At 39.3% G+C, this 27,485-nt stretch overlaps 1 protein-coding gene across 5 annotated transcripts in view; it reads left to right on the top strand.

The window, feature by feature from the left end:
- The window catches only part of bltp3b (bridge-like lipid transfer protein family member 3B), a 148,895-nt gene that overhangs the window by 82,833 nt on the left and 38,577 nt on the right, over nucleotides 1–27,485 (top strand). For 4 of the 5 annotated variants that reach the window (XM_087999554.1, XM_087999555.1, XM_043713654.2 and 1 more), the window contains exons 13-16: nucleotides 775–849; nucleotides 2,249–2,439; nucleotides 3,444–4,963; nucleotides 9,841–10,016. In XM_087999554.1, coding sequence (XP_087855680.1) covers nucleotides 775–849; nucleotides 2,249–2,439; nucleotides 3,444–4,963; nucleotides 9,841–10,016 — 1,962 coding nt within the window. The remainder of the gene's footprint in view (nucleotides 1–774; nucleotides 850–2,248; nucleotides 2,440–3,443; nucleotides 4,964–9,840; nucleotides 10,017–27,485) is intronic. The other variant, XM_043713653.2, reaches the window with a different exon arrangement.

The following is a 27,485-nucleotide window of genomic DNA, read 5'->3' on the forward strand; positions in this document are numbered from 1 at the left end:
CTGCGAGGGGAAACCAGAGCGCCTGGAGGAAATCCACAGGGGAATGTGCAGACTCCACACAAACAGTTGCCTGTGGGTTGAATAGAACCTGGGTCCCTGGTGCTGTGAGGCAGCAGTTCGAACCACTGAGCCAATCTGCTGCCACCATGGAGCCAGAAGTGGAAGGTTCTACCCCATGTCACTGAATTCTGCCAACTATAGTAAATGAATGCTGTTGCTAAGGTCTTACTAACATTAATATTGGGGTCCAGTCAATCATTCTGCCTCTGTTTGTATACTTAGAATTTTGCATTATTTTGCATGCGAACATCACGTGCAAAATGTGAATGATCCATTTTATTTTAAATATTAAAAATTATGAGAATATTGACAGTGCAGAAACCTAAACTAATGTATTTAAATTTTAAAGATTTTATTATCCCTGAAATTGACCTGTTTGAGTCAAAACATACTGGAGAGTATTCGCTTCTGTGCAATGATGAATGTGATCAGGATATCTTTATTTCAACAACTAGGTGAAAAGAACTAAATTGTAATGTTCATTGATATCTTGTAACATGGTTTTAAGAAAAGTTCATGTATCGAAGTGGTTTACTATTTAGTAAAAAAAATTAATTTTGCATTTTGCAGTGTTGTCTGGCAATTTAAGATCCATAATAGCTATGATTATTATCCTCTCATTACAATTCCTTATCAACTTATTCTTAAATATTTAATATGTGAGACTTGAATATTGCTTTAATTGAAGTTCATCCTTCTGGTCTTGTATTATAGCGATATGGAATGTGTTGTTCAGGTTGGACAAGAACCAAAATCAGAATTCTGTCCTAGATCTCCTTTCCTGTACAGGTTACACTATTACAATTATCTCTAAATTGGTTTCGTTTTTGGTGGAGGTGAATGCCAAAATCACACATTCACTGATTTTGCATGATATTTCTTGAATCATGTCTGGGGGAGAAGTAATGTTTTCAATTAAAAATTCTTAAATGGGATTTCACAAGCATTTTTGCTGAACTCTTGTGAACTACAAGAATAAAATATCACATTTGTGTAATAAAAAGGTCCTTGCACCAAGGCTTTTTCTGACATAAAACATAGCTCATCATGAGGGGCAACAACAAACGTTTTGAGCCTCAACCAGACTTGACTTCCGCAGATTGTGAAGAAGTAAAACAAATTTTATATTTTAGTAGATGCACTATGGTCTATAAACTAATTTGGCATGTTGCCTTTATTTATCTAAGAAAACTTTTTAGTAGTGTTAAATAATTTGACATTAACTCACAATCATATACTTGACCAAAGATTGAATCACAGTGAGCAAATTAATATGTTACATTTTGCAATTGAAAGATCTCCGAAAGCAATGGAAAAAAGAATAAGATATAAATTTTAAAAATGAATCTGAGAAATTACTGATCCAACTAGGTAATTCAATGTACAATGCTCTGATCAAATAGTTGGGATGAACTGCAGAAAACCTTTTTACAAATTGTCTTCACTTTCATTTGTCTGGAATAAAATGTGGCTTTTTAAAAAATGTTAATAGAGATACAGGGCGTGTTCAAAAAGCTAACATAAACTCTTCAGACAGTAAAATTAACAAATCCTTAGTTATTACATTAAAAAAATTATGCTTGCATTATTTCAACATTTTGACCATTTTAACTCTATTTGTGTTGGCATTTCTAAAATTGGCACTCTAGTTAAAACATTTGAGTAAATTCCAAGCTTTAGTAGCATGTGAATAAATGCAGTAATTCCAGCTTTTAATTGCCAAAAATTACTCGAATAGTTGTATCCTTTTTTTGTCCTGTTGAAATGGTAGATGTTAACAAATGTGCAAAATGCTTTGCATTACATTAGGTCACAGTATTTGATCAGCATGGCAAATCACTCTGATGAAAACTCTTTAATTGTATTTCACATTCTGATAAATTACTTTTAAACCTAGCACAAAATTGCAATAAATGTGTTGTGTCTTAATTTTGGAATGGCAAAACCCATTTTACGTTATTTTTTTCCTATCCCTACATTCTGCCTGGCAATGGTCTTCATGAATTATTCTATTAGAAAAAAAAATCAACAGATTTTGTAAATATTACTCTTGTATGTGACCAAAAAAAAATTAGGTAGCAAGTCAGGGTTCACCATGCTTGTGTACAATGGGTTTTGCCTTGAATTTTGATAAGACTGTGTTGATTTTTCAATTTTTCCTGACATATGTATGTGTTCCTATCTGCAGTTCCTTGTCCTAACCTTTATGTACAGATGAATGCACTACAGTTCACTCTTGATGCAAGGAGCATGTTGTGGTTGAATCAGTTTATGCTAGATCTGCGGCAGAGTCTGGAACAGTTTACAGCCATCTATAAACTTGATATTGCGAAAGAAGATGAACATATTGATATACGAATTGATGGACTAATGCTCAAAGTATGTAAAAGTATAATATTGCAGCTGAAATCCTGTAACCTTGAAATGAATCCATGGAATATTATTCAGGCTTGGGTTTGAAACCCCTTTCTATCAGTGAGAATTATAATAATAATACTTCATGGCTTAATTTAAATTTCAGTGTGCAACGTGCTTTTAAAATTTAAACATTACCCAAAAGGTGGAGTCTCGTATGAACCCATAAGACATGGAGTTTAGTATGAACTGAAGCTAAAAGATAACCCCAATTAACCTCAAGTTGCTGTAAATTATTGGTTGACAATCAAGTGCCCACCATATTCAGTGGCCAAAACTACTGTTCATTATTCTATAAAAGTAATATCCTTAAGTAGGAATATGAACAAGTTAGTATTTCATAAATGCTTTGACACCCATGACAACTGGATTGACAGTTGACTATTTTAAAAGATATTGTATACACGTTGTTACAGCTCTCTGATTATGTAATGATGAGACCTTGAGGTATTTCTATAAAGATGATTATTATGGTTCTTTGGTTGCCTACTTTACTACTGAGGTGTGGCAAATAGAAAACTGAAGAGAATAAGCAATTTCCTAGATTGAGAATGGTGTTGTTTGATATTCTGTCAATTTCTGTGTAGGGCATTGGTGTCAACATGGAAATATTAGAAAATAGGAGCAGGAGTAGGCCATTCAGCCCTTTAAAGCTGCACTGCCATTCAGTATAATCATGGCTGGTCATGCAAGTCAGTACCCTCTTCCCTCTTTCTTCACATACCATTATGGAACTTATAAACTGCAGGCAAGCCTTTCAGTCCAACCACCTGTATCAGTGTTTACTACCCAAATTGACATCCTAATCACATTTGCTCTGCTTCCAAATTGTATGTGTACATTTATGTCGTCTTGGCTTTATAAAATGTTTCCAGAAGTAGTATTTTGTGAAAGCAACATATTGGAAAAAAAAAGTTATTAATTGTTTTATGTTACTGAAACTTTGAAAATATTTTGTTTTATATCAGTTTATTATTCCAACTGATAAGAGACCCGATGACCATCAAGACCATCCGCAATCAATTTCTGTTCAGACAGCAGAGGTGTTAGCTACAAATACAAGGCACTCATCAAATTGTACACGAAGTGACTTGGAAGCCATAATACAGGAGTTCAAAGATGAGAAGTTTTTTAGCAAAACGTTCACAAGCTTTCCCAAAACAGTAGAAAGTTTCAATGTTTTACATCCTGTATTTCAAAGACATGCCCATGAGCAGGATACTAAGTTGCATGATGTTTACAAGGGCTTAGCTATTCCAAAGTTGACTACAAATGCATTGAAAACTTTTGCTGCAACAGATCTGTGGGCCATACACTTTTCTCAGTTTTGGATCGATTATGAAGGAATGCAGAGTGGCAAAGGAAGACCTGTAGGGTTTGTGGATTCTTTCCCTCTTTCTGTTTGGGTTTGTCAACCCAACAGATTTGCAAAATCTCAAGAACCTTTTCTGTCATCCAGTCAACCTGCCTCTCAAATACCCAAGAGTGAATCCAGCGACTTGAGTATTCGTTTACAACGCAAAAAACTCTTGAGGGATTACTATAGTACAGAATCTGAACCGTTCACTAATGGACTGGGAAGATCAAATTCTTTAGATGGTGTTGCTGGATCCTTGAAGTTCTTGCAGCCTTCGGATGCAGATATACATGTTCTTGTACACACTCAAAAGCACGTGAGCATGCAGGTTAATCATCATCAATATTGCTTCATGCTTCGCCTTCAAAATTCAATTAAACAGCTTCAAGAGCAATTTCAGAAGAATATAGAGGAGGTGACTGGAAAGCCGATGGAGCAAGCAAAAATTTGTATTGGGTTCTTGATTAGAAGTGCTGAAATAGCTTTAATGCTTCATCCACTGCCTCAACCTGAGACTAATAAGGCTCCAGCGGAAAACAGAAGTCCTACAGAATCTGACCTTTCACCATCTGAAAGCAGAGAAACTCTGGCAGCAGAGAATGAAATACCTAGTGATGATTCAGGGGCCGTCCATCTCAGTCAAAAAATACTTAATGAATCACAAAGTACTGAAACTGGAAGTATAGATAAAAGTGCTGTTGGGCCTATGGACCCTCTGCTTTCGAAGTCGTACAGTGACTCAGCTTTGATCAAAGGTATACCATTGCAGACCTCTTTCGATCGTACTGGCCATCAATTCCCAGTATTGTCGGATGTCTCTACAGCTCATTCAGAAGATAAAAATAAGCTCAGCGAAGTCACAAAGATTTCAAATGTTGAAGCTCTCAATGTTTCTCAAAGCATGGAGCCACTCGGTGTTTACACAGTAAATAAAGATGAATGCAGTGTTCTTCCTTTGTCTAAGGAAAATTGTCAAGAAGAAGTATCAAGTACTTTGGAAAACAAAAGAAATGAAGCCATAGATTCATTAAATGATGTAAAAAATGACCAAGAGAACCCCATGCAAAACTTTGATTACAGTAAAGAAACACCACCTACAGCAAAGCTGGTGTTACCTCAGTCGATATCAAGGTATGCAGCTATTTGAAGTCACCATTTATCATTATTTGAAGGCAATTTAGGATAATGCATGACCATACAGCAGTCCTATTATGGGTTAGTATTGATTTCATTTTGTCATAGTCTGTAGTTTCTTTTTCTTAAGGCCTCCTTGTTCTGTTGCCCTATTTACGTAGTTAAACATTGGTTAATGGTGTTAGACATCATAATACTTCAAACCATAGAGACAAGTAATGTGCCAGATTCTTCCATATTGTCGCAAGTGCATTATGTAAAAAGAAAATACACTTTTCAGAACTTTAAAAATATTTTGTAACTTAATTTCTCAATCTAAACGAGCTACATTACTAAATCATTAATCATACATTCTATAATGTTCGGTACACGTTTCATTGATGAATATCTGTAACTCTATAGTAGCTTACTAATACCTTGTAAAAGAAATGCTTCAAAAGCAATGCATTAGCATGACCTAGTGGCCACTTTGTACAGAGCACTTAACTTTTCTAGATTGCAGCATAATTGTTGATGCAGTTTCATGTTAAGTACACCTGGTAACAATGTGTTAGTCAGAAATAGGCAGGATGAGTGTTGCAAAAAAGTTAGCAAAGGTGATGGATCAACAATGGGAAATCTTCAAATATTAAAGCGTAAGTGCAAATCAATTGTATAAGCAAAGAAACTTGTACTAGGAAACTGGACATGAATAAATAAATTCACAAGAAATTGAAACGTATGAGATCATAAGAAATAAGAGTGAGGCAAGACAGAGACTAAAATTTTTATTTGATTACAGCTTACACTCCAATTTCTTGCAACCATAGCTAATTCATTCATAAACGAAATAACTGATCTAGCTTTCACTGGATATGAATCTTCCATATTACACCACTTCACTCTTATGAACACTAACGATTATAGACTCAACTTCTTCTCATAATACAATCCCTTCATTCCAGGAATCAGCCCAGTGAACGTTCTCTGAATGGCTTCCCATGCATACCTGTCCATCATGAATAAGGAGATTAAAAGTGTACACACTGCTCCTTTCAGCAATCTCATCAATGCTCTCTAAAGCTGGTAGCAAAATTATCTGATTTTACACTTCATCTCCCTTGCAATGAAGGCCAATGTTCTGTATGCCTTTTAAATAACTTTTTGTGATTCGTGTAGAATGGCATCCAAATCCCTGTGAACCACAGTATTCTGTAGGGTCTCTCCATTTAAATAATATTCTGCTTTTCTATACTTATTAGCAAAGTGGACTGTTTGATGTTTTTCCATCAGCCAATTTTTTGCCCACTCATTTAACCTAACTAAGTCTCTGTGCAGACATTGTTTATTCATCAGGACTTAGTTTCTTCACTTGTCAGCAGTGTTTACAACACAGTCTTTTAAGTCATTAATGTAGATTATAAAAAGTTGAATCCCCAGCTCTGATAGCTTTGGCTGCGCTATTTACAGTTTGCCAAATTGACAGTCTGTTCCTGTTTGTCATCCAATTCTCTATACATGTATGTCACAGTTAACATTATGAGCTTTTATCTTCTGCAGTAACCTTTTATATGGCACCTTAATTAATGCCTTTTTGAAATTCAAATACATTGCCTCTACTGGTTCCTCTCTTTGTCCTGCTTAAGATGTTCACAATAAATGGTCGACAATTTAACAATTAAATTATTGTGAATTATAAAAAAAAGTAGGAAATTAAGAGAGTACCTCGAAAGGAAGGTGAAGCAAAGCTGATGGATAAAATGAAAGCTAACAGTAGATTTTGTTAGTAATTTTAAGTAGAAGATTAATTTGAAAGGATTGTTTTGAACTACCCAGGGGCCATTGGTGTATTTTCAGATTATGTGTATGGCACACCTATTGATATTCTATATTTCATATATCTAGGTACGCCTCCCGTAAGAGAGCAATATGGCACGGAAACAGACTCTTCGGTCCAAATATAATCTTGAACTAAACTAGTCCGCCCCGGCTCAAATCCCTCCAAACCTTTCCTATTCATATACTTATCCAAATTTCTTTTAAATGTTGTAATTGTACCCACATCACCATTTCCTCAGGAAGTTGATTCCACATGCAAACCACCCGCTAAAAGATTTGCTGTCTCATGTCTTCTTAAAATCTCTCTCCTCTGAACCTTAAAAATGTGCCCCCTAGTCTTGAAATACCCCATCCCAGGGGAAAATACAATTACCATTAACCCAATCTGTAACTATGATGACCTTATAAACTTCTGTAAGGTCACACCTCAACCTTGTATGCTCCAGCGAAAAAAGCTTCCAGCCTTGAGCTATAGGAAGCTATAGCTACAGGCTGGGGCCGTTTTCCCTGGAGCGTCGGAGGCTGAGGGGGTGACCTTATAGAAGTTTACAAAATTATGAGGGGCATGGATAGGGTAAATAGGCAATGTCTTTTCCCTGGGGTCGGTGATGTCCATAACTAGATGGCATAGGTGTAGGGAGAGGGGGAAAGATATAAAAGAGACCTACGGGGCAACTTCTTCACGCAGAGGGTGGTACATGTATGGAATGAGCTGCCAGTGGAAGTGGTGGAGGCTGGTACAGTTGCAACATTTAAGAGGTATTTGGATGGGTTTATGAATAGGAAGGGTTTGGAGGGATATGAGCTGGTTGCTGGCAGGTAGGACTAGATTGAGTTGGGATATCTGGTCGGCATGGACGAGTTGGACCGAAGGGTCTGTTTCCATGCTGTACATCTCCATGACTCTATGACTCTTTGCCTTATAACTCAGACCTTCCATATTTGGAAACATCCTGGTAAATCTCCTCTGAACCGTTTCCAGCTTAATGATATCCTTCCAAAACTTGGTGATCAGAATTGGACACACACATTCACCAATGTCCTGTACAACCTCGACATGACATCCCAACTTCTGTACTCGAAGTAATGAGCAATGATGGCTGGTGTGCCAAACACCTTTTTAATCGCCCTATCTACATGTGACACAAGCTTTGAAGAATTATGCACCTGAACTCCTAGGTCCCTCTGTTCTGTAGCACTGACCATGGTCCTACCATTTATTGTATGCATCTTACCCCTTGTTGTTGATGTTTGTTGATATTTCTTCAGTATCTTTTTTTGGAGATAGACTTCAACATAAAACAAATATTGTAACTTTTTTTAATAATAATGGGAGTGAGAATATAGGCTTCTGGAATATTAGGTGAAGCAGTAGTTACTGAAAATGAGAGAAATTTTGTTTTCTAAACAGACTATTAAGTTGCTGGTGGTTTAAGCCTGTGACTTTACCACTGCAAGTGAAGGAGGGTTTGGCTTTCATGTGCTTGTCAGTTCTCTGTTCTATCCCACTCAAATCCTCAGGGCAATAACATTGCTATAAGCAAGCAGGGTGCCATTTGTTCTTCTGCCTCAGTTGGTAAATGAAGCAGCTTGCTGTTCTGTGGGATTTACAAGCAGTTCCAGATATGAGCAGTAATTTTGACCCTCCAACTTCTGTATTTAAAATTGTGAAGGAGAGCAAACCCATATCCTTCAGACATACTTGGTATTTGAGAAAAAGCCGTCAGTGTTTCTGATGGGTGATTTCTCAAGTTCTTGCTTACATGCCTTGGTGATTGTATCTTGAAATCACTGAGATCAGAACTTTCTAGAGCTATATTTTTATTTTAGATGAACAGTAGGTTATGATTGTTGAAGGCATAGAACAGCATGTAATTTACTTGTGGTTCATTTTTATTTGTTACACTTGTCACTTTGGATTTCAATGAGCAGGTTTTTTTTTGTTGATTTGAATGGCTAATTTCACCTTTTTCGTACTTGTTTTAAAATCATTTATTTTTCTGTTCATTGGTAAACTATGCTGTAATGTGTACCATTTCATAGTGTAAAGTGTGACCAGTGGACTTGCTCCCCAAATATGCTCTTGAATCCTTGTACTGGGAAATCACAAGAATAGCCTGGATCAACTTTGGCAATGCTTACTGTTTTGGTCAGTGAACCCACATATATTGTGATAATGTAGTCAAATTTTCTTACAGGAGTAATATTTTGTCAATTTTTTTACATGGTAATGCACCACCTTTACTGAAGATACTTCAAGTGGAAAGTATATTAATAACTGAAAAATATCCTCCAGAAATAAGTCATATTTGTTTGTGAGTAAATAAAACGCTAAAGATTAGGTTGGGACATTTTTGGGACACATACTTGTCATTGCCATCACCTATTAAGATTGAAGATAATCATTTTCTCATGCTGTTAGTTTGTGATGCATTTGTTAGCCGAGCATAATTAGAAATACTATTCCTTTACAAGTATTGTAGTGTAACTAACAGCTGTTTTCTGCTGTATGGTATGCCACAGATGTTCACATGGATCTTTGATTTGAGCAGATTATCATGCATGTAGTTTTCGTCTGGCAGGTATTGAAGTTATATGTAACTTGGTGAGGAAGGCATTCTTCAAGGTAGAGAAATGAACATTAATCTGAAATCTGCACCCTGTCCTCCTCATGAACCGTTTGCTTTGGATATTAAAAGGCTTAACCTTGGTGATTGGGAGGTGCAAAGTGGAGATCAAATATTTGCCATATCCCAATCCAGCTGCTTTGCACAGGTCTTAGTAATTGCTTCAAAGCCAGCTGAGAGTTCAAGAGTTCTGATGTGGGTTTTCTTGCTTGGCCTTTTGACTTGGGAAACAGAATTTAGCATGGAAACCTCGAAAGAAGGAGATGAGATAACAAACACTTCTAAATGTTTTTATTTCTGTTGCAGCTGTTATTTCAGTAATCTGTGACAAAATTTTTGTTTTGACAAGAATGCTATGTGAACACTTTTAAGTGACCTTTGTAAACTAGCATGTAAATTTTCTATTTTGAATTTTCACACACAAATCAGTGGAAAACTGAAGGATCGTGCACAACCCTCTTTTACTAACTATCCTGTAGTCCATAAAAATGTGAGGAGAAGCCCATCTCAGATTTCATTGGACACGCTATCAATTGACAGCAGTCTACTGGAGGAACAGTTCTTAGAAAGTGATGCAAATGAAAGCTTCCTTTTGTTGGAAAGGGGTAAGTTGTATTTTTTATTTGCATCCTTCTGTTACGTTTAATTTGTAATTGTAGACTAATGCTTCACAATACCTAAAATAGAGCCAGCAATTAGATCACAATCTTGATATTCAAAACTTATTTTACTACCATAAAACTTTTGAGATTAATGCATTGCATGATAATGCATGAAATGGCGCACAATGTATGCATACCTTGAAAATTTAAATGCTGTGTTATTTAGTTAAATGTATTTTTATACATTTGTTGCCTCAGCAACTTCTCTTGTACATTGGAATTTCTAGATTAATTTGACAGGTACTATTTCTCGCCGAAGAATCCTTGCACATCAGATTATTTTATTAATGCTACAACAAAATAAATCAGCTGTTTCTGATCTACCGCAAATAAAAAGTTGTACATTGCCAGTTCAGTGGGAATACGCTGCTGAATATTTTAGTGCTAGCATAAACAGTTGAGGAAAATGTACTGAATTTTAGCCATAACTCGAAAGGTATGAGAATGTTTTGATGCTTCCTGTTGTACAGCTCTGTGGACCTTGTCAAATCTTATTCTGTTTGAATAATCCTGATGCAAACCCATTGTGATGTGCTCGAGTTTCATATTTTTGCCTAATCATGTTATTTTGGTATTGGGGAAACTATAACAGTTTATTTTAACTGTTGCAAATCCCACCATTTGTTACTTTACATCACATGAAATATTTTCCTTATTTCAACATAGCATCAAAATTGAAGGCTGTAAGAAACAATTTGAAACTAATCAACTATAATAATGATGATGTATAAAACCTTTAAAGTGATAAACACAGTTAAATTCATAAATACAACCTACATTTCATTTGCAGTAATGAGTTAGCAGGCAGTTTGCATTTTTATTGCTAAATATTTATTTAGCCTTCTGACATTGTTAACACAAAGCATAGATTAGCATATTGACAACCGAAGGCCTTTTGCAGTTCATTTTTATTCCATGTACTAAAGTCGTGTCGGCCAACTTAACAGACACAGAAATGAAAACATTGTCTTGATGTTGCATTAAGTTGGTTACAAGTAATCTCTTATTCCAACATTCTGTTAACCCTGTGAATGTACACCATGGGGTTGTTTCCTGGCCAGACTAGTTGTTTGAAAATTTGTGAAAAAGCATTCAAGCTTCACTGCAGGAGTACACTGTATTGGATTAACATAGTTATTTAGGCTAGACAGCCTGTTTGGTTTGAAGCTTGTTAAGCAAACATTGTCTGTACTGGACAATGAAGGTCAAGAAAATATATTAACTTCCCTTTTCAGAAGAAATATACATGAAAAGAAAAGCAAGAGAAAGAAGCAAGAGGCAGTGGATGCTCAATATTAGACCTCATTATTATGCCTCAATATTACACCTCCAGCAAGGTGTATTGAATTTAAAAGGCAATTCTGCGAAGTAGATAAGGCAAGATTTTTCAATCAAATCGCTGTATTGTCCCATAGTTTACTTTGTCTGAGACAGTTGATATCATTGATTGACAGGTTATCATGCTGCAGTAGATGGAGCAGTCTACACATTGAGTTTTGTACAAAGTTTCAGGCTTTCAGTGTATTCCTCTTCAATCTATGTTTGTAGGAATTTACAGTTTTGTGAGGGGATTTCAAGACGAGGGACACATTTTTAAGTTGAGAGGAGAAAGATTTAAAGTCGTGAGCGGCAACGTTTTACAGAGTGGTTCATGTGAGGAATGAACTTGCACTGGGATTGGTGGATATGAGTTACAACGTTTAAAAAGGCATTTGAATAAGTATATGAATGAGAAATGTTTGCAGGGATGCGGGCCAAGTGCAGGCAGATGGGACTAGTATTGTTTAGGATTATGGTCGCCTTGGATTGAAGAGTCTGTGTTTGTGCTTTATGACTTTATGGTAACACTAATTCTCTGAATGTCAGAGAGGATTATCACCTTCATTCCATGAGCATACTTGGAATATTAATATAATTTTCAGATCTGTCTTGAATGCTCCCTAAAGTGATGCTAATCATTGCCAACGTGCACCACTGTATCTTGCAGCTCTCCGATACAGCCTCCTATTTAAATCTGAAATAGCACAATGCAAAACATTTGTTCTGAACTAAGTGTTTAATCTTTCGCGTTTGCCTTTAATTGTAATTCTCAAATCCTTCAGAAGTTGGTCTCAAACACACAGTAAGATGATGGTATACACAAATAATTTATTTGCATAACCTTGTGAACAGCAAGGGAATGTACTAAGTAATAGATGTAAGTGAATGTTGCCTCGATTCAACTAACGACAGAATCCTCTTGAAGAACAATTAAACATCATACAACGATTCCATACTACACCTGTTAATGAACTTTTGTAACTGATTCAGACTGGCTGTGACTGCAGTGCCTCAATACCTTTTTCCTATATTGTCACAATAGAGAAGTGCTCTCTCTCTCTCTCTCTCTCTCTCTCTCTCTCTGAATTTTTTCTGATCAATAATTTGCTAGGTGACCTCTCAGTAAAATGGTAGTTACACAATTCACATACATTATCCCAAGAATGGTTTATAATTTATTCCTTTTGTTGTGTTAGCAGTCTTTGACACATGCAATGCACCTAAACAGTAGACATACATCGAGTTGAATAATAGCTCAGTCATATGTGCCTCTAGTCATGCAAGCTGTCCTGTTTGGTTCATTTTATCATGACAAGTCTTATGATAAACATGATCTCTGCATATGAGAGTCTTCAAATGTCGAGACAGCCAATCTGCTCACCTTTCAAGACACAGCTCGTCATACTGAATTCTCTGTCTCATCTCCTTTTCTCAAGGCTGTATTGGCTATTGTATTTCACAATGTGGTCTCAGAAAATTGCTGTCAGACACAAATGTCATCCTGCAATTCTCACCCTGCTTTTCAAAATAAGCTAAGCAGTTAGCTTAATTGTTGCTAAACATTGAACTCTATTATGGAACTCTATCCTGAGAATGAACAGCAGTAATCATTTCACTATTTCTAGCTACTGTACATATCCATAATCAATCTGCTAGAAGAATATTTGATTTACTTTTTATTCTTATGCCATTTAAATGAAATTTAAAATAAAAATGCATCTAACAATTATCCCACATTGTGTTTGCTGTATGGGTTGAGGGTCTTGGGAAAGTGTTCCCACCTCTTAAAATTAGTAGGGTCTCTTTGCCTTGATGACAATTGAGTCTGGGTGAGATTCAGGGGAACATAAGATTGCCATTCTCTGGGTATCCTAAGCAAAATAAATTTGTGATTACCCGAAACCAAAAGCAAGCCAATGTTCTCAATGTTTACACTCTATCGTAAACTGAGCTTAAAATAACACCCTTCACTCATACTTCTTGCGTTCCTGCTCTCTCATGCATATTGCCATGGGTCATGGTTCTAGAAAGATTGACTCATCTAGTTATTTTTTTTAAAACCTTCACAAAAGTAACCCACAAATGCTGCTGGTTCAAAATCCATACTCTGATAATAATGTTAATAAATATTTTAAAATTGCACACCTTTCATCATAACTTGATCTGAACTTTATATCACAGAACATTATATACAACTAAAATAGAAACTTGATGGTTTGGAATAAAGTTGAAACTTTATTGCTGGAACAGCACAGCAGGTCAGGCAGCATCCAGGGAACAGGAGATTCGACGTTTCGGGCACAGGCCCTTCTTCAGGAATGAGCAGAGAGTGTTCAGCAGGAGAAGATAAAAGGTAGGGAGGAGGGACTTGGAGGAGGGGCGTTGGAAATGTGATAGGTGGAAAGAGGTCAAGGTGAGGGTGATAGGTCGGAGTAGGATGGAGGCGGAGAGGTCAAGAAGAAGACTGCAGGTCAGGAAGGCGGTGCCGGGCTGGAGGGATTCGGCTGAGACAAGGTGGGGGGAGGGGGGATGAAGAAACTGGTGAAGTCCAAGTTCATCCCCTGTGGTTGGAGGGTTCCCAGTCGGAAGATAAGACGCTCCTCCTCCGACCGTCGCGTTGTTGTGGTTTGGCGGTGGATGAGTCCAATGACCTGCATATCCTCGGTGGAGTGGGAGGGGGAGTTGAAATGCTGTGCTACAGGGTGGTTGGGTTGGTTCGTCCGGGTGGCCCAGAGGTGCTCTCTGAATCGCTCCGCAAGTAGGCGGCCTGTCTCCCCAATATAGAGGAGGCCACACCGGCTGCAGCGGATGCAGTAGATGATGTGGGTGGAGGTGCAGGTGAATCTGTGGCGGATATGGAAGTTTCCTTTGGGGCCTTGGAGGGAGGTGAGGGGGGAGGTGTGGGCGCAAGTGTTGCACCTCCTGCGGTTGCAAGGGAAGGTGCCGGGAGTGGAGGTTGGGTCGGTGGGGGGTGTGGATCTGACAAGGGAGTCGCGGAGGGAATGAAGCAAAAAGGAAGGAAACTTAGGATATATTACTAGGGGTTATGGAAATCATGAGGATAAGAAAATTAGCATTAAGGTGCTTTACCTGAATGCTCGTAGTATTCGTAACAAAGTAGATGAATTAATAGCACAAATCATCGTGAATGATGATGATATGGTAGGCATCACAGAGACATGGTTGCAGAGGGTTCAGGACTGGCAGTGACACATCCAAGGATTTACAACTTATTGAAAAGACAGGGAGGTGGGCAGAGGGGGCAGGGTTGCCTTGTTAGTTAAGAATGAAATTAATTCTATGGCACTGAATGACATAGGGTCAGATGATGTGGAATCTGTGTGGGTGGAGTTGAGGAACCACAAAGGCAAAAAACAAAACCATAATGGGAGTTATGTACAGTCCTCCTAACAGTGGTTACGACCATGAAATAGATAGGGCATGTCAGAAGGTCATGGTGATCATGGTGGATTTGACTGCGTGAATAATGTTGCTGGTGGATCCAAAGAAAGGGAATTCATGGAATGCTTACAGGATGGCTTTTTGGAACAGCATGTGATAGAGCCAATAAGGGAGCAGGCTATTCTGGATTTAGTGCTAGTTAACGAGCCAGACTTTATAAAAGTTCTTAAAGTAAGGGAACACCAGGAGTCAGCGATCGTAACATGGTTCAAAGAGAGAAGGCAAAATCGGATGTAAAGATGTTAACGTTAAATAAGGGTAATTACAGATGCATGAGACAGGAACTGACGAAAATCTACTGGAAGCAGAGCCTAGTGGGGAAGACAGTAGAGCAACACTGGCAGGAGTTTCTGGATGTAATTGAGGACACAATACAGAGGTTCATCCCAAAGAAAAGAAAGACTATTTGGGGACGTGGCGACTCAGAAGTCAGGAAAAGTATCATAGAAAAAGAGAGAGTGTATAAAGTGGCCAAGAGCACTGGGAAATCAGAAAATTGGGAAGACTACAAAAACGAACAGAGGATAACAAAGAGAGAAATAAGGAAGGAGAGGATCAAATATGAAGGTAAGCCAGTCAGTAATATTAGAAATGACAGTAATAGTTTCTTTCAATACATAAGAAACAAACGAGAAGCAAAAGTAGAAATTGAGCCGCTCCAAACTGATGCAGGAAGGCTAGTGATGGGAGATAAAGAAATAGCTGAAGAACTTAATAAATACCTTGTGTCAGTCTTTACAGTGGAAGACTTGTGGGCGGCATGGTGGCACAGTGGTTAGCACAGCTGCCTCACAGCGCCAGAGACCTGGGTTCAATTCCCGCCACATTCTCCCCATGTCTGTGTGGGCTTCCTCCGGATGCTCCGGTTTCCTCCCACAGTCCAAAAATGTGCAGGTTAGGTGAATCGGCCATGCTAAATTCCACCTAGTGTTAGGTGAAGGGGTAAATGTAGGGGAATGGGTCTGGGTGGATTGCTCTTCGGAGGGTCAGTGTGGACTTGTTGGGCCGAAGAGCCTGTTTCCACACTGTAAGTAATCTAATCTAAGGAGTAATATCCCAACAATTAAGGAGAGTCAAGGGGCAGAATTGAGTATGGTAGCCATTACAAAAGAGGAAATGCTAGAAAAGTTAAAAGGTCTAAAAATAGATAAATCTGACCTGGATGGGCTACATCCTAGCGTTCTGAGGGAGGTGGCTGAAGTAAACGAGGTGTTGGTTGTAATCTTTCAAAAATCACCAGAGTCAGGGAAAGTCCCAGATGATTGGAAAATCACTGTTGTAACCCCCTTGTTCAAGAAAGGATCAAGACAAAAGATGGAAAATGAGAGGCTGATTAGCCTAACCTCGGTTGTAGGTACAATTCTAAAATCCAACGTTAAAGATGAGATTCCTAAGTTCTTGGAAGTACAGGGTCGGATTAGAACAAGTCAGCATGGATTTAATAAGGGGAGGTTATGTCTGGTAAACCTGTTAGAATTCTTTGAAGAGATAACAAGTAGGTTTGACCAGGGAAACCCAGTGGATGTTGTCTACCTTGACTTGCAAAAAGCCTTTGATAAGGCTGCTGAGTAAGGTGAGGGCCCATGGTGTTCGAGGTGAGCTACTGGCATGGATTGAGGATTGGCTGTCTGACAGAAGGCAGAGAGTCGGGATAAAAGGTTCTTTTTCGAATTGGCAGCTGGTGATAAGTGGTGTACCGCAGGGTTCAGTGTTGGGGCCGCAGCCGTTCACTTTATATATTAATGAGCTGGATGAAGGGACAGGGGGCATTCTGACGAAGTTCGCCGATGATATGAAGTTAGGCAGACAGGCAGGTAGTTCTGAGGAGGTGGAGAGGTTGTGGAAAGATTTAGACAGTTTAGGAGAGTGGTCCAAGAAATGGCGGCTGAAATTCCATGTGAGCAAATGTGAGGTCTTGCACTTTAATAAAAAAGAACACAGGTATGGCCTATTTTCTAAATGGTGAGAAAATTCATGAAGCCAAAGTACAAAGGGATTTGGGAGTGCTAGTCCAGGATTCTCTCAAGGTTGACTTGCAGGTTGAGTCTGTGGTTAACAAAGCAAATGTAATATTGTCCTTTACCTCGAGAGGGTTGGAATGTAAAAGCAGCGATGTGCTGCTGAGACTTTATAAAGCTCTGGTTAGACCCTATTTAGAATACTGTGTCCTGTTTTGGGCCCCACACCCCAGGAAGAACATACTTGCACTGGAGCGTGTCCAGTAGAGATTCTCACGGATGAATCCTAGAATGGTACGCCTAACATACGATGAATGGCTGAGGATCCTGGGATTGTATTCATTAGAGTTTAGAAACTTGAGGGGAGATCTAATAGAAACTTACAAAATAATGCATGAAAGTGTGGACACTGGGAAAATGTTCCTGTTAGGCAGGGATACCAGGACCCATGGGCACAGCCTTGGAATTAGAGGGGGTCAATTTAGAATGGAAATGAGACATTTCTTCAGCCAGAGAGTGGTGGGCCTGTGGAATCCATTGCCATGGAGTGCAGTGGAGGCCAGGACATTAAATGTCTTCAAGGCAGAGATTGATAAGTTCTTAATCTCGCAAGGAATTAAGGGATACTGGGAGAGTGCAGGTAAATGGAATTGAAATGCCCATCAGCTATGATTGAATGGCGGAGTGGACTCAATGGACCGTATGGCCCAACTTCCACTCCTATTTCTTATGGTCTTATGCTATTCCAACTTGTAATTGTATGCATTTAAAGTGAGAACCCACTGTTGAATTTGACCTGAACTTGTGAGTGGCTTGGTTTTATCCTCTTCAGGTAGCCCTAGCAGGGGTTTGTTACTATTACTGTTACTATTACAGGTTTACATCTATAAATGTATTGGTCGAACTTCCTTCTCTATCTGGGTGTTTTTGCACTCTGTATCAACCAAAAGTGTGGGAAGCATATGTTCCTCTCCATTGGGCCATCTGTGAGCCAACACTACCCTGCTATCATGCGGGGAGACATCAGTTGTCAGCACTAGATCTCGCTCGGGATCATAATGTGCCAACACCTTAGATGATAGCTGCTCCTTCACTTCCCTAAAGGCTATGTCTAGGCTATGAGACCATTTCCAAGTCTGACCCTTTCTCAATAGCAAATGTAAGGTTGACAGGATGGAGGCCAAGTTAAATGTGAACCTCCGTAATAATTCATCAGCCCAGGAAAGACCTAAGCTCCAGTACAGAAGTGAGAGCCAGCGCAACTTTGACCCTCATTTTATCTTCCAATGGATATAACCTGTTCTTGTTGACTCTGTGTAGCCCAAGTAGGTCATTGGGGTGCCTGGAACATACATGTTTCCTTTCTAAGGTGTATAACCACCTTGGAGAAACAGCAAAGGTCTATGTCCAAGCTCTCTTAGTGCTCCTTATTGGTCTTCCCTATTATTAGCAAATCATCCAGATAAGTGGCAATTGGGTAGACCTTGTAAAATATTCTCCATCATCTGCTGAAAAATAGCACAGGCTGATGATACCCCAAATGGCAATCTCGTTTATTGATACAAACCCACATGAGTATTAATTATAGCATAACTTGGGGAATCCTCGTCTAATGCACTGAGTACCTGCACTTAGACACACACGCACATAACCAGGCTGCTGTAGTGCTGAAAATAAGCATAACTGTTGTATAGCGGTAGTATGGGGGGGAAAGTCCCCACAAAGGTGGGCTGACTCATCAGATGTCACATTTGGTATGATTGGTGCTGCCCATTCCACAAACCATTCGGGCAGGAGGGTAGAGAACTGCACTGGCTTGATGATTCCTATGCTTTCCAGCCTTCTGATTTCTGCCTGTACTTTTGCCTGTAAGGTAAATGGCACAGGTCGCGCCTTGGAGAATCGTGGATTGCTTCCTGGTCAACATGCAAGGTGGTCTTGGCTCCTTCCTGAACCCCCATCTACCGAGTATTTAATTAGGGCTTCACTCAGGCAACCATTTTCTAACGAAAATGTTGAGCCAATCTAGGTGAATCTTTCTCAACCAATTTTGCTCCATCAGGCCTGGGCACGAATCTTTTTACGACAGTCAGTGGTAACTGAACTAACTACTTCTCATGAGACCAGAACCGAAATGGTATCTTTAACCTGTATAGGTTCCCCAGTATAGGTTCTGAGTCTAGCCAAGCTCAAGTACAGAGCAAATTCTGCTAAAGATGGGTTCTGCAATCACTGATGCAGCCGCGCCAGTTTCAACCTCTATTAGAACCTGCTGACCATTTAATCAGAGGTTTTATTTGATTGGTTCTGACTTGGTTGTTGCTAAGCAATTTAACTTTTCAAGCCAGATATAGGTGGGCTTTCCAGACAGTATGCTCACCTGGATACCAGCCTATGAGTTCTCTCACTCAATTCTGGCCTAGTGGGACTCTCTTGCTTTTTCGAGTCAGCATATTGGCAGCAATTACAATGGTTTGCCAGCCCAGATCCTGAAAAAGATGTTAACTGTATGGCCGAGGGTTGGCTTTGTTTTGGGGCTTAGCTATGAGCTGACTTAGAGTCCCTCTGTTCATATATCCTGAGTGAGGCTCTGCAATTGCCTTCACTCGAGTGGTGTTTCCCCCAAGCTCATTGGATTGGTGAAGGTGACCTCTTCCAATGGCATACATTGGAAGTGATATGCTCCAATTGCTGAATTTTCTAATGAAAAAGTCAGTTGTCGTGCCTGTTGTAAATCTAGTCGGGCTTCAGCTAGTTAGTGCTTTTGCGTGGTTATATCATTAATCCCACATACCAAATGGTCTCTCAGCATCTCATTAAGTATTTGCTAAAGTCACTTGTCTTTGCCAGTCATCTTAACCTCAAAGATCCCAACATGGATTTCCCGGGTCCTTGAACTGCCAAGTAAAATTGATAGCATCTCCGAATTGGAGGAGGCTTGAGGTCGTAATTCTCCTTAACTAAATCTGTCAACTCTTGAAAGGTTTTAGTGTCTGGTGCCTCAGGAAATGTTAAGCTCCGAATAACCAAAGAAGTTGCAGGACCACAAGCTGTCAGGAAAATTACTTGTTGCTTTTCATTTGCCCCAGTGGGAAAAAATGCATTCTTTCCACATACTGGCCCCAGTCCTCAATAGGATCAAATGACTCCAGCTTCCCAAATAACAGCAAGATGCCAGAAATGTTTACCAAACTCAAAGACAACTGTTGCGAGCGAATTTCTTCAGAAGTGTATTTTATCACTCACGAGCCCTGAAATAATTCCACAGAGGTCAGTATCCTGTCACCAAGTCACCCTTTATTTACACATTCGTAGTACTTGACACGAGTCCTGCTTCCTCAGAGCCAGCTCTGAACAAACAGAACCTCTGACATGCCTGTTTATCTGTCAGCCAAGGCTCCCTGATTGTACCAGGTTAATAGCCCCAATCAGGGAACTCCTATTCTATGAAGGCTACCTGGCTGACCTCATTGCAATCATTACGGAGGCAAAGGCAAATTTTTAAGGCACAACGACCATAAAACCAGCAATTGTTTGGAGGGATATTGGTCGGGTTCTGGTAGGTCGGACTAGATTGGGTTGGGATATCTGGTCGGCATGGACGGGACCGAAGGGTCTGTTTCCATGCTGTTCATCTCTATGACTTGTGCTATGACTTGGGCGGCACGGTGGCACAGTGGTTAGCACTGGTGCCTCACAGCGCCAGAGACCCGGGTTCAATTCCCGCCTCAGGCGACTGACTGTGTGGAGTTTGCACGTTCTCCCTGTGTCTGCGTGGGTTTCCTCCGGGTGCTCCGGTTTCCTCCCACAGTCCAAAGATGTGCAAGTCAGGTGAATTGGCCATGCTAAATTGCCCGTAGTGTTAGGTAAGGGGTAAATGCAGGGGTATGGGTGGGTTGCGCTTCGGCGGGTCGGTGTAGACTTGTTGGGCCGGAGGGCCTGTTTCCACACTGTAAGTAATTTAATTTTTTAATTTTAATCTATAAAGAAGCTTCCAATAAACCATTCTCTTTCTATGAATGTCAAAAAGAATATAACTTTTATGTATGGACAAATGATGGAAAACTGGTCTAGAGCAGCAAATTGAATTATTTTTCAGCACGGAGACTTGATAATACTGGTCATGGGTAGACAAGAATGCATTGCATTTCTTTCGTACAATGAAAATTGATAGCATAATTTCACTGTTTAATTTTTGTGCATTGAAAAAACATGGTTGGTAGGGGGTGACAGTACCATTGCGATAATGTCACAGGACTTGTAATCTAAGATAATGTTCAAGGGACATCAGTAAAAATCCTATTATGGCAAATGGTAAAATCTAAATTTGCTTAGTAAATCTGGAATTCAAGTCTTGCTCTACAATTTAGTTCAATTTTGTTCTGTCTAACCATTTCCAGGCATTAACTCCATCATGATAAAGTTTAATGGTTAGTAGTTACTCACTGATACCAAACTCGCATTAATCATGCATTACTATTAATGCTGACTACAAGCCAGGCTGTCTGACTATGGAGAACTTCATATCCAAACCTGATCTGTCATTACCTGGTCCCCATTTATCAAACAAATTGCATATCTTCTCTAATTTATGACTCATTAACTATTTGGAAGTACAGACATTTTAGACATATCTGGTGTCAATTTGGGCACAAAAGATTTCCCAAATAGAAATTAAATAATCCGATTACCTGAAAGGCTCACATGACATGTTATGGGTGGAAACCGGTTCGGGGCAGGGATAGTAGTTAATCATCTTGGTCCAGATATTGTGGTGTGAGGTTAACTTGATCAAGTAGCTGCACTTATTCTGCCTGATATACTCATGTATTTGTATGTTTTTGATCAAAATGTTTAGGAATATTCCTGTACTTCAGACTTTTTTACCAAAGTGCAATGGAATCTTGTATGACTTGCTGAGCAAGTAATTAGGGTGTAGGTTTAACATCTAAAAGAGAACACTTCCAACATACAGGACATCCTCATTACTGTGGTAAATATACATATTCAAGTCTGTGACATGGTCAGAATCCATGACTTTCTGTTTGAGAAAGAGAGAATGTTGCCAGCTGAAATTGCATGCATATTTATGAAAACCTAAATCATATCCCTTTCTCTAACTCTGCTATAAGTATCAAACTGCTTTTCTGGCCAAGATTCTGCATATGTTATAATTTCTGCTTTTAAATTTATTTTGTAGACGCTTATTGACATATTCCGGAATATTCGACAAACCAATATTGCAGACTTCATTGCTGGCTTGATTACCTTTGGATCTGACAAGGGAGTCGCGGAGGGAGTGGTCTCTACGGAAAGCTGATAGGGGAGGGGAGGGAAATATATCCTTGGTGCTGGGGTCTGTTTGGAGGTGGCGGAAGTGACGGCGGATGATACGCTGTACATGGAGATTGGTGGGGTGGTAGGTGAGGACCAGTGGGGTTCTGTCCTGGTGGCGGTTGGAGGGGCGGGGCTCAGGGGCGGAGGAGCGGGAAGTGGAGGAGATGCGGTGGAGGGCACCGTCGACCACGTCGGGGGGGAAATTGCGGTCCTTGAAGGAGGAGGCCATCTGTTTTGAACTGGTCCTCCTGGGAGCAGATGCGGCGGAGACGAAGGAATTGGGAGAATGGGATGGCGTTTTTACAGGGGGCAGGATGGGAGGAGGTGTAGTCCAGGTAGCTGTGGGAGTCGGTTGGTTTGTAGTTTGGAATAAAGCCTTCATCTTGAACACTCCCTTTATTTTCCATGCATTTCAAGACTCAAGGTGAAGGATTTCATTCAATAACACTTGATTGTAAACTGGTATTGAAAGCAGAACTATTCAAGGTGACCTTACTAGTGCTAATTGTGTTATTTTCAGAGATACATATTTCCAGATTGCAGCATTGGAATATCATTAAAGGTTTCTTGGGTTGAATGAATAAAGTTTCAACAAGTACTCCAAGCCCAGCAATTTCAAGAAGTGCCCATTTGTTTTTGGATAGGATATCTCAGCATGCACATTTCCACCCATGTTTTATATAGATTAGTTCATTTACTAGTTCATTGGAGCCATATATCTGAAGTTTGCTGGCATAGCAGGGAATTAATGGTCTGGAGGAATAAACAACAGAGCTGTTTCCCTGTATGACATTAATTTGGTAATGAAGGGTAGTGAAGCTACTTAATATATTACCATATGTTGGTATCTGGCAGATAGTATTTTTTAACAACGTTACAGTGGTCTGGGCATCAAAAATTACGGATAAGTAACTTGTTCCCACTCCCTTTTTCAGGATTCAGCCCTTCTAGTACACTGGTGTATGAGTCAGGAAATTACATTTTCGATGCAACATGTAGCTATGGTTCACAAAAGGCAGATTATTTCACAGTTCAAGTGGAATATTAGCAAATTTTCTGGATTTGAAGGCATCTGCAGGTAGACCTATTTACCTTAACTGAACAGCCATCAGCTTCCATGTTTTTGCTTGAAGACAGAGGCTGTTTATTGGATGTTGTCTGTTTTTCCTGCATGCATTCCCTCTACTTCACTTGATCCTATGAATAGTTGACAAGGCATGAGCTTATTGAGCAAATGTTACACTTCCCTTACTGCTCCCTTGTTAATTCTCTAACTTTCTGGTAAGAAGCATTGGCAGGACCCATTGAATTGCAAGAGGCATCTGCTTAGACAGAAGAAGGGGCTACTGGGCATTCTAATCTACTTAAACTGGTTGATGACATCTTTGTTCAAAGATGGACAGTCAGATCAGAATCTTCCAGATGATTGAAGCAACATTTAATTGCCACAATATCGATTAATAGTGTTATTAGCACAAAAGGGAATCATTCATACAATGTTGTTCTGCTATGTGACCTAGTGCTGTCTTGTGTAATCTACGTATCACCACGAAATATAAAAATGAGGCTTTAACCTGCCTGTTTCAAGTCATATTGCTACTTTGATGACCCATTTGCATTTAGCTTATTAGCAAATTCTCTCTTGGTATTTGTTTTATGCAAACTGGGTAAATTATGCCCAGTTGGCTGTCAGTGCTTCCTAGTTGGGACATTAGTGCAATATTTCATAAATTAATGTCCCCATCATCTAAACCCTGTTGAAGTAGTTGTTTTAGCTTTCTTAAATGGAAAGCTGAACTGCAATTGTTGGATTATTTACAAAATTAGTGAACTGTATACCTTTATATCGGATAATAGTACACTGAATTAGAAGTAAAGTTTTGACTTTCTTGAAATTGTTTTGGAGGTAAGAGACTGGGGGGGATATAGGTTAGATTCTTTGAAATCTGATAAATTATACTCCTTGATAATCTCTTACTGAAGCCTCCTCTTTTCAGAACATGTACTAGTGACTTGTTTGAATGAGTTGTCTATCCAAGTTTATAATTGACATTAAGTTGGGAAAGGCAGGAGGCAGTGCAGGAGCAGGATGTTATAAGGGATCAACCACACAACTACAATATATAGTGCCTCTAAATAACAAAGTTGCCCAATGTGCCTCAAGGGAGCATCATAAAACCAAATATTAAACCTAGTCACATGACACATTGGTCAGAATACTGTAAGCTAGTTCAGGGGTAGGTTTTGAAGAGTACAATGAGATATTCAGAGTATTCCAGGGCTTTAGATCAAGGGAACCAGTAGTGGAACGATTAAAATCAGGGGTGCTCAAGAAACCAGAATTTAGGGAGAGCATAGATATATCAGATGCTTGTGGGACAGAGAGCAGTAAAGTGATAGAGAGGTTCAAGATTATGGATCAGTTTAAAAACAAGGAAGTATATTTTGAAATCAAGGCATTGCTTGGCTATTGGTTAATTAACACAGGTAAAACATGAATTATATTTAATGTGAGCTAACACAAGAAAGGTGTTATCAGACAGATTAAGACAACTTTATGCCACCAATTTAAGTTGATCACAGAATTACAGAATCTGTGGAAGCAGGCCATTCAGTCCATTGAGTGCAGACCAACCATCCGCATTTTTCTACATTCTGTTCCAAATGCCCTTCATTAAGCCTGACAAATCCTCCTGAAGCAGCTTTACATCATCCTCGGAGCAAGATTCTTTCTTAGCTTTGTATAATTTGCAAAATAAGTTAATATTACATTTGGTCCCCACCTTCATATCATCAATGTACATTTTGAACAGCTGTGACCCAAGTACTGATCTTTGCAGGACTCAAAAAAGCACAGCCTGCCAATTTGTGAATAACCTATTTATTCCTACTCTCTGTTTATTATCTGTTAGCCATTCATTAATCCATTACTTCCTATTCCATATGTTTTACTGTTTTTAACCAGCGTCCTTTGGGGGACTTCATCAAAATCTCTCTGAAAATCTAGGTGTCATCGTTAGCTCTCCTTTACCAATTTTTTTGGTAACGTCTTCAAAAAAAACCTCTTAACAAGTTTGACAAACACAATTTCCCATTCACAAATCTATGTTGACTATGCCCCATCAGACTGTTAGCAATTAGGTGTCCATTTATCCCATCCTTTGTAATAGATTCTAGATTTTTCTTATGACTGATCGAAGACTGACAGTTCTCTCAATTAATTTCCAGTTCCCATCTAAAATACCAGACAACATGTGCTGCCTTCAAATCCACAGCAAGTGTTCCAGAAACTCTCAAATTTTGGAAGCTGATCATTAATGCATTGATTACCTCTATAACTACCTCCTTCAATACTCGAGGATGAGGACCATGAGGTCCTGGAGATTTATCAGCCCTATTATTTGTCTGGTACAGTCATCTTATGAATGTTAATTTCCTTCATCTCCTCACTCTCCCTGCTTGCTTGGATCTCTACATCTGGGAGATTTGTAGTATCCTCTGCGGTGAAGACAGACACAAAGTAATCATTTACCTTCTCTGTCATTTCCCTGTTCCCCATTATAAATTTCCTGACTCTGCCTTTAATGGACCCACATTCACTTTATGCAATGGTTTCCTTTTTATGTACCTATAAAAAGTTTTTGTTCATTTTTGCTAGAATGTGTTGACAATCTATTCTTGAGGTACTTTGTTCATTTTTTTTGGCACTGCACCTGAGGAAAGATGTATACTTTTAATCAAGCTGTTCAGGTATGTTTTGATGCACCTTTTGAGCACATGACACTTGAGAGACACACACACACACACACACACACACACACACACACACACACAATCACACACACACACACCCCAACGGAAAGATTTATTGATCTTGATGGGGATGTAACACAGATTTGTCAGAATATCAACAAGATTTAACCTCTAAATCTTGTTGATATTCTGACTAATCTGTTTTCATAAGTCCTGAGGACCTTTCCTTTTATTTCCTCAAGTCCATAAAATGTATGTATTGTCTGATCAAAGCTTTCTAACAGTTTAAAGGTTTTGATTGGATAGTTAGACGCTTTTTCTCTGGTGAGGGAATTGAAAGCAAAGGTTTATAATCTTAAAATTAGAGCCAAGCCATTCACAAGCAAACTCAGGAAGCACGTTTTGCAACAGTTGAAGTTCAGAATTCTTTTCCGATCTCTCTGAATCCCTCTACCTCTGAGTTCTCAGAGTGCTTGTCTGACATCCAGGTTTGGATTTTTCACAAAATCTTGTAACCAAACTTTGGGAATACCAAAGCCATTGATTGCTCTCTGTACTTTGGAGTCTACTAGCAAATCTCCATCTTATTCAACCTTATGATCATCCTCCAGCCCAGTATTCCAGCCAGTACAGAAACTGCTAACTCTGAGTATCACTCCCTGCACCCTTGTCTGAGCCCATCTTCTATGAAACCCTTATCCATGCCTTTGTAACTTATTGACTTTTTAAATAAACCTATTCAGACAACCTCGAGATGAGGCGGGACTCAAACCCAGACCTCCTTACTCAGAGTTAGGGATACTACCACTGTGCCACAGGGCTTTCAGTTATCACTTATAGATTTGACTGACACTATTGGCCTCAACAATGTTCTATGTTCTCCATATATATCAATTCAACAGCAGCCAGTTATATTTGTATAGTGCCTTTAACATAAGACATTTTAAAGCACTTTCCAGGAGCAATGCAAGGCAAAATGTGCTATGTAGAAAATATGTAGAAATATTTTCTATGTATATGAAAATATTTGGGCAGACGATGTTAAGCTCAGTAAAAGGGTAGGTTTTCTTCAAGGGAGAAAGAAAGGGAGAGAAGCAGAGTATTTTGGGGCAGGAACTCCAGAGCTTTGAACCTTGGTTTAGTCACCTTGGGTGGAGCAATTAATGCTCAGTAGACCAGATTTTGAGGTGTGCAGAATAACTCAGAAAAGGCTGAGACCGTTGAGGAGTTGAATACAAAGGTAAGAACTTGAAAATGAAGGCATTGTTTAACTAGGTGCCAGTGTATCAAATGAGCACAGGGCTGGCAGATGACCAGGACTTGGTGTGAATAAAGACGAGCAGTGGAGATTTGGATGATCTTCAGTTCACAGAAAGTAGTATGTGGCAGGTGAGTCAGGAATGCATTGGAATAGTTCAGAACACAAATAATGCAGGCATGAATTCAGTAGCAAGTGAAGTGAGGCATGGATGATGATACAGACGTGGGAATAGTGATTTCAGTTGACGTTTATTTCTAAACCGCGTGGCTGTGCAACAACCCAGAACTTAATGCGTGGCACAAGTATAATTTAGCCCCTTGA

Source organism: Chiloscyllium plagiosum, unplaced genomic scaffold (assembly GCF_037043375.1).
Source record: "Chiloscyllium plagiosum isolate Xiang-an unplaced genomic scaffold, Cpla_swu_hap1 HiC_scaffold_23, whole genome shotgun sequence".
Lineage (NCBI taxonomy): Eukaryota > Metazoa > Chordata > Chondrichthyes > Orectolobiformes > Hemiscylliidae > Chiloscyllium > Chiloscyllium plagiosum.